The 12,534-nt window shown below is 37.9% G+C and overlaps 1 protein-coding gene across 4 annotated transcripts in view; it reads right to left on the bottom strand.

The window, feature by feature from the left end:
• Window positions 1-1,070: 1,070 nt before the first annotated feature.
• The window catches only part of LOC140466698 (kelch-like protein 29), a 388,797-nt gene continuing 377,333 nt past the window's right edge, over window positions 1,071-12,534 (bottom strand). For all 4 annotated transcript variants that reach the window (XM_072562189.1, XM_072562205.1, XM_072562178.1 and 1 more), the window contains one exon: window positions 1,071-11,127. In XM_072562189.1, coding sequence (XP_072418290.1) covers window positions 10,944-11,127 — 184 coding nt within the window. In that variant the 3' untranslated portion in view covers window positions 1,071-10,943. The remainder of the gene's footprint in view (window positions 11,128-12,534) is intronic.

Here is a 12,534-nt window from a genome sequence, read left to right on the forward strand (position 1 = left end):
CGGAGAGGTCAGGAAGAAGATTGCAGGTTAGGAAGGTGGTGCTGAGTTCGAGGCGTGGGACTGAGACAAGATGGGGGGAGGGGAAATGAGGAAACTGGAGAAATCTGACTTCATCCCTTGTGGTTGGAGGGTTCCTAGGTGGAAGATGAGGTGCTTGTAGATGTGCAAAGTATTGGACACAAGACTGTGTCTAAAAGTGTAATGCAGAGTGTAGACCAAGTATTTTCTCTTGGTGGTGTGGGGGAGAAATAAATCAATCACTCAGAGGCACCTTTCCATGCACTTGACAGCACTAATAAAGAGCTGGATGCAGGATGTGTGCCAGACATACCTGTACTTTTATGAGGGAAGACTTGGCAGCTGGTGACCTCATAAAGTATTATCTCAAAAGATTAAATGCAGAATGTTAAAGCTATCTTTATTTGAAAAATGATGACAATGATTTATAAAGGTAAGGAACCTTCTTTTGGGCACATTCAATGTAATGTGCTGCCAGTTCCATAATTGCGCCAATGTCGAAGATTATAGTTAATGCTTATCTGGACTCAGGGGAAGAGCTAAGCATAGATTTGACTGTAGGTTTGTTTTTAGGGACTTGTGATTCAGGCAGCAGTACAATGGACACTGGATACAGAGTACAAAATAACCTTGCAGATGTAATTATGTATGTGATATCTGCAAGATTGTAGCAATAAAATAGTTTCATGTGCTGTTTGGAACAATTAGTAGTAACTATGTATATATATTCACCCAAATGCACACTATTTCTATCCTGTGGCAACTTTATTGTTCATCTAGGGTTAGGAATAGTTTCATTGTAACTTTATCCAGTCTGGAATTTCTTCCTTAGATTCTTCTGCCTCACTCTTGTCACCTAAGATCCTTATTAAAATATGGCTCTTTGAACAATCTTTTGATCATTTATAAAATCTTTGTTGCAACAGCATGCATTTTTGTCTGATAATACCCGCGTTCTTTTGGAAAAAAAGACTTAAAATTCTTACTTAAATAGTACAACTGTGCAAAGTGCAGTCAATCTGAGGAATAGAGCGGAAAACTTAAAAACAATGTCTAAATGAATATTTCACTTTATTGCATACAAAAATGATGTATCATATGGTATAATTTAATAGTTATCTCTACATAAATGCAAAGAAGTTGTATTCTACAGACATTATTTTCTAAAACATTCTTCTATTTGTGTTACTGCTGCAATTGAGAGAGAGAGAAAAGCATTTCAGATATATTTGTATCACTGTCCTATCACTTTATATTATTGTCCCTTTTTTCTCAGTAAATGATATTACATACCGTGGTCAAAGCAGTGACATTTCTTTATAGTACACAACTCTGCCCACTTCTGCTTGGTTTCCCTCAGAATAGGGAACATTGTCAGTTGTTTCTAATAAGCCACCAAATGGTTGTGATGTTGACTGTGAAATTTCTGGGAATATGGTGTGAGTGGGTGTGACGGGGTTGGGGTGGGAGGGGAGATGTACATGGTTTGTAAAGACCTGGACTTGAAGATTAGCCTGTTGAGAGTATTGCTTGATTGGTATAACATTCAGCTTTATGTCTTTGTGATCGAAGTACCAAAATTAAACTTTGCTATTCCGAATATAGAAGCAAGAACCATGTAATCGAAAACAAATGCTGGGCATTTTATGGTTGTATAAGCTCTATGAGAATACTGTAAATTAATTTGTCAAATGTGCATGGTTAGCATGTCTTCATTAGAAACCAATCCTGAAATTCAGTTTTAATACTTAAAATAGATCTTAGCCAAAGGTGGACTGAGATATAAATGAAATATTGGCTTTCAGAAGGATTTTTGTTTTTTTCTGTGTCAATGACTAAGCAAACAGACACATTTGTTTCATCAAAGTTACCCGTTAGTCATTCGTTTGAATTTATTTCAATGCTCTCTAAGGTAGTGCTATCTCTGACCTTTATTGCAGATCAAATATGCGAGAGAAAAGCAAGGTATATTTCCTATGAAAACAAGTTATTAAAATTGATACAGTGTGCTATGGCAAATTAAATGGTAGTTGATTCTCATGAAGTTTTACATTTGATCTTTGAATTTCTTTCCACTCTTATCAAAGATAGTATTCCCAGAGAATGAAATCATTTTAATTTTTGACTTGCATATTTTAAATAAAATCAAAATAAGCAGATAGCAATTAAAACCACCTTTTATATTAACAAGTAAATTTTCCCATCTCAGATGAGTCTTTATTGTACTAGTGTGAATAGATTTCTAATTCTTTGCTGCCCCCCTGTGGTCTCTTTGAATGGTAATGCTAACTTAATCTCAAATAAGATGTTAGGAATGCATTTTGTTTTCGATATCAGGAGTAGTATTCTGGAAGAACCAGAAGAAATTTTTACTTTTGAAAACATTCACTTCCCAGTAGCATCACCTTAATTATTTTGAACGAAATGAACCTTCATTCACTTTAAAGTGTGTTGACTGTGGGAAACTACACTGTTGAAAATATTGTGATATTGCAAATAGTCAGTCCTGCAAATGGTCCATTCTGTTGTGTATATCTGCTCACCAGTTTGTTTCCATCTGCAGTTAAGTTTAATCGAATCCCCTAACAAAGCCCCTCAAATTTGTGCTTCTGTCAAGACTGGTGGATTGAATGTGTGTGAGGTAAGGTTGCATGTAGTACAAAAGGATAAAGTAGATTCTTTCATTCTCTGCACTCTATGGGAACGTGCCAAAATAACACCAATTTTGAATGAACCCTAACATCTCGTAAAAGCGAAATGATGGCAAAGATCCATGTAACCATAATTAGTTGTTTTCCTTAACTTTTGCACCCAGTGTGTGAATGTCTTATTAAGTTGGTCACAATGCGATATGACAGCCCTGAATGTTTTGTTGTAATGTCAAAATTATCAAATGATTACTGCGTAAAACTGATACCAGTTTTGGGCATCTGCACATGCCCAGTTTAAAGTTAAATCCAAAAGTGGGTGCCCATAGGGTATGCTGTTGTAATCTTTGCAAATGGAATCATTTAGAAGTTACAGATCTGTTATGAATTTCAATTATTTAAACAGTGTTTTCTCTTTTTAAGAAGCATTGTTAGATCTTGTTCAGTCAGAAATTGCTGAGATTTTATTCATGTACAAAGTCATTATTAATGTTGACCAACCTCTCATGGTCTTGAAAAGCTCAACCTTACAAATATGGAGTCCTATTCCCATAGAAGCACCATAAAAATTGCCAATTTATTTCAAATATCAGTAATTATATTTACAGTTTTCCTGAACCACATTATGTCTCAATCTTTATTCAGTTTCTTAGATGATCATTTAAGTATGATACACTCGCCTTGATTTTTTAAATTCCAATTTTACTGTGAGAATTATTCAATCCAATTAGCTGACCAACCTGCCCGTTTCTTCCCATTCATAGACGGCATAGATTTCCTGTTGATGGTGTAAAATTCAAATTAATGTTTGATAAGAGGAAGTCTGTATTCTGCAGCCCACTAAATCTTTTGTAGGTGGCATTAATGGAAGCCAATGATCGTTTCCCAGCGATAGCAAAATCTAGGCCAATACCTTGTTGCACTTGGTCCCTGCTTATGAACATGTACCTTTACAATTATCTCCAAGTTTAATTGTTTAAAGGTGTTTTTCAAAGTTTTGCTTAGGAAGATGCAGCAGACCTCTTATGTGGACAGGAATTGGATAATTGATGTAATTTGATCTGAATGATGTGTACTTTAACTGGCACTGATGTCTTTTCGTAGGATGTGTGCAAATGAGTATATTTAGTTGAGGTGTCTGTGATTGAATTGAAATGTGCTACCCAAGTCATCAGGGGTAATATGACTGACTTGTATAAATATTTTCACTGGTTGTGACAATATTTTGGCATCAATGACTTTCAGGATAATAACAGCTTTGCAGCTAGCTGGACATTGTCTTTAATGTGAGTCCTCAACGATAACATGGTGACTTCAGCTGGTGTGGGAATTGACCCTATGCTATTAGCATCACTCGGCGTCACAAACTAGCAAGCCAGCTAACTGGGCTAACTGACGCCCATGTGTTGTGAACCCATGATGGCCATTTATTATGGATGTTGCTTGTGAACTTCAAGTAGAATTGGCAGATTTTGCCATCAAGGCATTAGGAGCATCAAGAAATATAAATTGATCAATGCATTTTGCTCAATACTTAAATTGGAGCTGATATATTAATCTAATTATGGAAGCAGTTATTTACTAATTGCTTGTATTTTGTACAAGCAGCCAAGTTTTTCAATGTCCACTGTGAGGCACTCAAATTATTGCACAAATTCTTGAAGTGGGCATGAGCAGGCACAGGAGAAATAATTTGTGTAGGCAGTTCTGCCATAACACGGCAGTTCCATTCTTGTACGATCCTACATTATAGAAAATTACATAATAGCAGCGCCATATTAACCAATACACACTTTAAATGTTCATGCTTTAGAAACAGTGTCCCCAATTTGTCAATTGCGTTACAGCAAATTCACATTAACAAAACACGTGTTATAGCAGAACGACCTGTATCTCTCTCAAATGTTATTTAGTGTTTATTAGGCAGGTAACTTCAATTCAGTTAATACCAAATTACGAATTAAATTTATTGGTTGTGCTAAATGAAGTCTCAATCTGTGAAAGCAATAAATCCAACTGGTGTGGACCAAATTATGGTCCACACCAAAAATGCACAAATTATTGAGCCACATGTTGTTCTTGGTTGTGACAGAATGCCACTCATCGCTGATCTTGCAAAAAGCTGCCCACAGGTTTAGTGTGTTCTGGAAATTGCCCCCTTTCTGGGTGGCTCAGTGGTTAGCACTGCTGCCTCCCCGCACCACAGAGCTGGGTATGATTCCACCCTTGGGTGACTGTCTATGTGGAGTTTGCACATTCTCCCTGTGTCTGTGTGGGTTTCCTCTGTGTGCTCTGGTTTCCTCCCACAGTCCACAGATATGCAGGCTAGGTAAATTTGCCATGGGAAATTCAGGGTTATGGGAGTAGGTTGGGATGCTATTTGGAGAGTTGGTGCAGACTTCATGGGCTGAATAGCCTCTATCTGCACTGAGGGATTCTGTGATTCTTCTGATTTCAGTTGAAACTTTGGGTGTTCTGTGGATGGTTTGAGCTGTCTAACTATAGAGCAAGTAGCCAGTATGGCTGATCAGTCATCCAGATTGAAGCATTCTTTCTGTAAGTAACTGAATCCATTCAGCGATCTCCACATGTTTCGATGTGTATAAATGACTGAAAAGTTTAAATTATTCAGCACGTGGTCAATTGCATAAACTTCCAGTGACCCATATAACTTTAGAATCATCAAATCCCTACACTGCGGAAGCAGACCATTTGGTCCATCAAGTCCATAATGACCCTCCAAAGAGCAGCCCACCCAGATCCAACCCCCTACCCTATCCCTGTAATATTCCACAATACACTAAAGTTCTAGGTTCAGAATGAACAGTATACTTTACTTTCATGACTTCCAGTTGTGGCCCTAGTGTTTTTGATTAGATTAGATTAGATTAGATTACTTACAGTGTGGAAACAGGCCCTTCGGTCCAACAAGTCCACACCGCCCCACCGAAGCGCAACCCACCCATACCCCTACATCTACCCCTTACCTACACTACGGGCAATTTAGGATGGTCAATTCACCTGACCTGCACATCTTTGGACTGTGGGAGGAAACCGGAGCACCCGGAGGAAACCCACGCAGACACGGGGAGAACGTGCAAACTCCACACAGTCAGTCGCCTGAGGCGGGAATTGAACCCGGGTCTCTAGTGTTGTCCTCAAAGTTCTCATCAATTACATGATCTCCATCCCATTGTGCTATGGAAAGCAATATTGGCAGCTGGAATTGCTTAGCTTGTCCAGTACCCTCCTTTTACTGCCTTCTTCTCAAGTGGTCCAGCTCAAGAACGGAGCTGGAGTGGCAACCATGCACAAGTGTGGGCCGAAGGACCTGTACTGCTCCAAGTACCCAAACTTTAAGGCACCTGATACATCCAACAACCTTAATTCGAGGTTCATTCATTTGTTCAGTATTTACATGAAAGCTGTCCTCTATTCTGGTTACTGAGGACACATTATATGCCCTCCCATGTAGAACGAGATTAGATTAGATTAAATTACCTACAGTGTGGAAACAGGCCCTTCTGCCCAACCAGTTCACACTCACCCTCCAAAGAGTAACCCACTCAGACCCATTTCCCTCTGACTAATGCACCTAACACTACGGGCAATTTAGAATGGCCAATTCACCTGAACTGCACATCTTTGGATTGTGGTAGGAAACCAGAGCACCCGGAGGAAACCCACGCAGACACGGGGAGAATGTTGCCCGAGGCTGGAATCAAACCTGGGACCCTGGTGCTGTGAGGCAGCAGTGCTAACCACTGAGCCACCGTGCCTCCCAGAGATTGCTGATTATAGATACTGACTGAACATTCGGAGCAGAAGAGTAAAACAGACACAGTTGCAGATTGGATTTGCTTCTACCCATTATGGTTATATTTTGGATGCAGACCCTTCTCTGTCTCTTTTCTCTTCTTTGTATGAAAGCAGCTTTGCAATATGTTTTCAATACATTTTTATCTTTTAGTTTCAGATTTCTAGCATCTGTAGCATTTTGATTTTTTCTATAAATATATTGAGTTTCAATTTTCACTCAAACAAATCTCTCCAAGAATCTTGAAATCTAATTCATAATTAGGAATCTAACTTCTGCTTCCTATGCTTTGCTTCAGGCCTCTTTGCAGTTGTCACCTATTTTGATTCTGTTTGACAGCATTTCTAACTTTGATAGATTTCTATGTATAGAAGGTTTGTATTGTCAGGAACGATCATCATCGCCTAGCTACAATGAATGTAAAATTGCATTTGGTGTCTTAGCTCCCCTTTTGTTCAATGTGTTCCTGCCTGCAACATTTACTGTTCCAAATTCTAGAGAGCGTAAGACTAAGTTACCATCCTATGACATGGGGGGGGGGGGGGGGGGGGGGGGGGGGGGGAGGGGGAGAAATATAAGCTGTTTATAACTTTTAATTGCTTTGTCAGATTTCCCAGTGTGCAGATAAGGTGAGAGTGGGCCCCAAAATTTCTAGAACGTACTGTGCTTTAAACTGTACTTTCGTGCAAAAAACACTTGTTTTTGTGCATGAAAGGACAGTTTTAGCGCAATATTTTCTACAAATGTCGATGTCCACTTCTACATGATCTACACATTGGAAACTCTGACAAAGCAATTAAAAGTTAAAAACAACTGATTTAAATAATATAATATTTGATGCTCTGTCTTTTTAATTGAGCCCACAACTGTTGAGAGCTTAAGTATTTGACCAAAAAGAAAAATATCTCATTGGGTCAGAAAACGTATTACCTCCACACTGCTGCTCTGTGGTTGGGCTTTTCAACTAAATAACCAAATTCCAGAAACCAAAGCAAAACTATTTTAGTTGGACTGCACTGGTCTATAATGAATGAAGGTCAGGTCTGAAGTGGTGTGGACTGAGCCAGGAACACACAGATATCAGCACTCTGCAAATTTATGTGGAAGTGAGATGGATAGATGTTGCTGGGATCAAAATTGATTTCTAATAAATCTTAAAAATATTTATACTTGACTAAATGCTGCTTTCTCAAAGCACGAGACTTGGAGGCTGGTGAAGATTCAAAGGCAAAGTGGCCACAGGTTATTACTTGAGAACCAGAGAAGCAACATTACAAATGCATATTGTAATTTGGGACATCCTCATGTCCCAAAGAGTTATTGTGTATCGCTTGTTGGCTCGATTATACACGACTCCTTCTCTCAGGAACTGGTTAAAGAATTATTCTGTTTGTCTGACTGTTTATGTGATAGGTAAAAACAATGACTGCAGGTGCTGGAAACCAGATTCTGGATTAGTGGTGCTGGAAGAGCACAGCAGTTCAGGCAGCGTCCGAGGAGCAGTAAAATCGACATTTCGGGCAAAAGCCCTTCACATCAGGAATAAAGGGTTTTTGCCCGAAACGTAGATTTTTCTGCTCCTCGGATGCTGCCTGTTTATGTGATAGTTCTGATTGAGGAATAATGCAGGTTGAGAGGGAAAGGAAATACCACATGAAAAAAAAGTCACTAAATGGAGAAAAAGAGAAAACAGACTGACAAAGAAGCAATATAAATAAATATGAATGGTTGAAATTGAAAGTGTCTTTGTAACAATTTTCTAAAAATTAAGTTCAATGAATTATATCAACTGGATATTTTAATTCTAACTCAAATTTGTAAGATGTATCAAATACTTGCTGAGTAAACGTCATGAAGTTCCAATCTTAAGTGTGAAGTGGCTTCCTCTCATGTCACATTGTTATTGGATTACAAGTGGTGCCTAAAAACACCAAAACTAGTATCCAGAAAGAGAGACAGAGATGTGTGTTGAGGTTAGAACAACTGGCACTGACTCCTATCTAAGCTCCCTTGGCTAGATTGTTGAATGAGGTACAAGGATCTTGTCTGAATTTACCTTTAGCTTTGTGACATGTATCAGCTATTTGTAACATGTTGAGACTTTGGTTTACTCAAAATCAATGAAGCCTTGGGATATACTCTAGCAATGTGTGGTAGATATATGAGGAAGGAGACTAATAATGTAGTGATGAGGGAATCTGTCAGAAGATATTAGTTGGATTTGAGTAGAGTTAGCTGCTTTTTTTTTTAGTTTTCATGCCTTTATCTGATTGGGTCTATTTTCATTGTGATTTTAATTACAGTTTGAGTATGTGCTTTTCTTGCATATCAAGTGACCTTGAAAAGCCACTTTAGACATGGGCCCAATGCAACATGTGGGTGTAAATGCCCTAATAATTTATTAAATAAGATTACAATTTTATCAGAAAATACTGTACAGAAGTATTTTGGTCCATAAATTGCTGTACTTCTACCTTACATATATATATATATATATATATAATTTTGATATTGGAAGTTTACAAAAAACTCATTGCTAATGAAAAATTGTCTATACTTTGAACTACTGTACATGTTATATTCAATATTCAGAGATGAAACTCAGAATTCTACCTATTATATGAATATATAAATCATATTCATACAGTACATACTGAAAAGCTGAAACTGGTATGAGCATATGATATTTTGTTTACAGGAAACCTAAACTATCAGTACAGAACATGTATCTTTCAGTGATCATAGTAATCATATTTACTATCTTCTCTGCAATAGGAGCTAGTATAGATTATATATTATTCATGAGTTATTTTGAGCCATGAATACCAGAAGTAAATGCTTCAACAGCTTGTTTTCTTCCCAATCTCTTCCCCCACCCCACTGCCTTATGTATTCACAGATGTAATTGGTACACATGTGGTTAAAACCAATATTTATTGTCCCTTGCTAATTGCCTTGAGAACATAACAACCTAATCTGGTTGCAGAGGAAATTTAGGAGCCACATTGTTCTGTTTCTGGAGTCACATAATCCAGACTGGGAGAGAATTTTCTTCTCTAAAAGGCTTTAATGAATTAAGTGGAATTGTACACTCCAATAGCTATGTGGTCACCTTGACTGATTTTCTTTTTCCCCAAGTTTGCTTAACCAATTGAATTTAAATTCCCTTGATACTGTAGTGGAATCTGAACTCATATCTCCGGACCATTAACCAAATCATCATGATTACTTGTCGATTAATATACCTTACCGTCCCTGGTATACTTGTTATAAGAAGCGAGTTCATCACATGGTGGTACTTAAGTGTACAATTGTATGAAGAGTTACTTTACCAGGGAGGAAAAAATACTACTTTTATTAAAAAAGAAAAGCCGTGGATTTAAAGACTTGTGCCTTGTTTCAGTTTAGCATTTATGAATAAAATGGGTTAAGAATGGCTAGGTACTTTTATGTGATAATATAAAATAAAATATGCCAAATAAGTTTTAAAATTCCTGCGGCTAAATGATACTTTCATGTTAGTTATTGTGCAAAATGTATTAAAGGAACAAATTCTGAGCCTATGTATATTTACTGTTGATGCAGCGTATTTTTGTCATGTATTATCCATGATATAAACCTGGAAAGAATTAATCTAGATGGCAATGCAGGACATTACAGCTACAGCCTCTGAACATTCCTGGCATTAATCTCCCTGCTCCTGCTTCTCAACAGCAATTTACAAAAACAGCATCATACACCTCTTGGTGGTGTTACAATTCACTATCGATAGGGGAACTGATTACAAAACAAAGTAAATTTAAAATTCCACTTCCAGATATAGTCATCTCCCAATATTATTTGCATTTTCATTTCTTTAGTTTGAGTGGTCTTACTTTATATCATCAGAGATAATTGCTTCCCGACATGAATTACGTTTTTTAAGTATTCTAATTGTATAATTTTCAGTGCTGTTTTCTACGATTGTGCATGACTAAAATGTGCAACACATGGACTATCCAAGCTTCTCGTCGGTTTTGTCCCAGTGTACAAATGATTTGCTTTGCAACTTCTACCATGTTCTCGAGGTTTTCTTGTGCTCTTGGGACTGTTCGTACTTTGACTGAATAGAGTACATGCTGCTACACTCTGGTACTGTAGATATTACACTCTACAAAACCAATTGTCCTTCTAAATGGCCTTTAACAACATATAGGTAACTGAAAGCAAAACTGATGATTGTTATAAAGCAGGCATTCATACCCGAATTGCCCAATACCTAAACCAAGTGCCAGGTCTTGTGACACTACTAGAAACATTATAAGTTATAGTATAATACATCCATAGGGATTTTTGCCCTATTTCACCTAATGGTGAATATGGAATCTACATTCAATGTAGACAGTAGAGAGAACATATTCATTGTTTTAAAGCACTGCTGCAGCAGAATAAAACAATTCAGGAACTGATATCATATCATGTCAACCACTTTGAATGTACTTTTTGATGACTACACACCCATGCCTGAACACCGGGCAAGGCATGTTTTGTAGGATTGTCCAAGTATTAGTGTGAGGATCATATGTTTCCATGTTTCCCAATGCAGGTCCTTCACTACTGACAATTCCTCCTGTCGCATAGATTTTCCCATCGAGTACCACGGCACTGTAACAGATAATCTTTATTATTCAAGTAATCACAATCACGTCATTTACAAAACATAAGAATAAATTTTCAGTCACCAAGCATAAAGCAAATTCCATGCAGCATATACATTTCACTGAATATTAATATTTTTAGAATAATTAACCTCATAAGACTTGGTGTTGACAGTTATTGTAAACACAATTATAAGAATGAAATATTTTATCATGGGAGAAAGGTTCTTGGTTTGTTGACTGTTCAATATATTGATAGCCCATGGACAGTAAACTGAGTAGCATCTGAGTGAACGGTAACTATGGTTTGATGAAATGAAAATACAAAGTGTAAATAAAGTTCAGGCGCAATTTGTAGCATTGATTATGCTAGTATCATCGAGATGTACAGTATGGAAACAGGTCCTTTGGTCCAGCTTGTCCACGCCGACCAGATATCCTAAATGAATCTAGCCCCATTTGCAAGCATTTGGTCTATATCCCTCTAAACCCTTGCTATTCTTATACCCATCCAAATTCCTTTTAAATGTTGTACTTGCATGAGCCTACACCACTTCCTCTGGCAGCTCATTCCATACACGCACCACCCCTTAGGTCCCTTTTATATCTTTCCCCTTTCACCCTAAACCTAAACCTATGCCCTCTAGTTTTGAACTTCCTCACCCCAGGAAAAAGACCTTGTCTGTTTACCCTATCCCTGCCCCTCATTATTTTATAAACCCTTAAGGTCACCTGTCAACCTCTGACGCTCCAGGGAAAGCAACCCCAGCCTATTCGGCCTCTCCCAACAGCTCAAACCCTCCAATTCTGGCAACATCCTTGTAGATCTTTTCTGAATCCTTCCAAGCTTCAAAACATCCTTCCCATAACAGGAAGACCAGAACTACACACAGTATTCCAATAGTGGCCTAGCCAATGCCCTGTACAGCTGCAACATAACTCCCAACTCCTATACTCAATGTACTGACCAATAAAGGCAAACATACCAAACACCTTCTTCACTATTCTATCTACTTGCAACTCCACTTTCAAGGACCTAGGAACCTGCACTTCAAGGTCTCTTTGGTCAACACCACTCCCCAGAGCTTTACCGTTAAGTGTATAAGTCCTGCTCTAATTTGCCTTACCAAAATCCAGCACCTCACATTTATCTAAATTAGCAATTTTCTAATCAAATGAAGTGGAGTGCACTAAACACTTCCTGATTGTGAATAGGACCAGAAACAGATGCCAGTCTGTTTAGTATTCAATCATCAGACTGATCCCTTAAGAGTTCTTTCTTTGAAAACATTCAGTTTAAGTGTAATGAATCTGTGGTCACATTTGGAATCAAATGCTTTCTTGTGTCAGGGTTAAAGTTGCTATAAAACACTCAGTTCCTCTGTACTGGTGTTAATATGTCTTCACCTTGGAG

Source organism: Chiloscyllium punctatum, chromosome 3, assembly GCF_047496795.1.
Source record: "Chiloscyllium punctatum isolate Juve2018m chromosome 3, sChiPun1.3, whole genome shotgun sequence".
In the NCBI taxonomy this organism is placed as follows: Eukaryota; Metazoa; Chordata; class Chondrichthyes; order Orectolobiformes; family Hemiscylliidae; genus Chiloscyllium; species Chiloscyllium punctatum.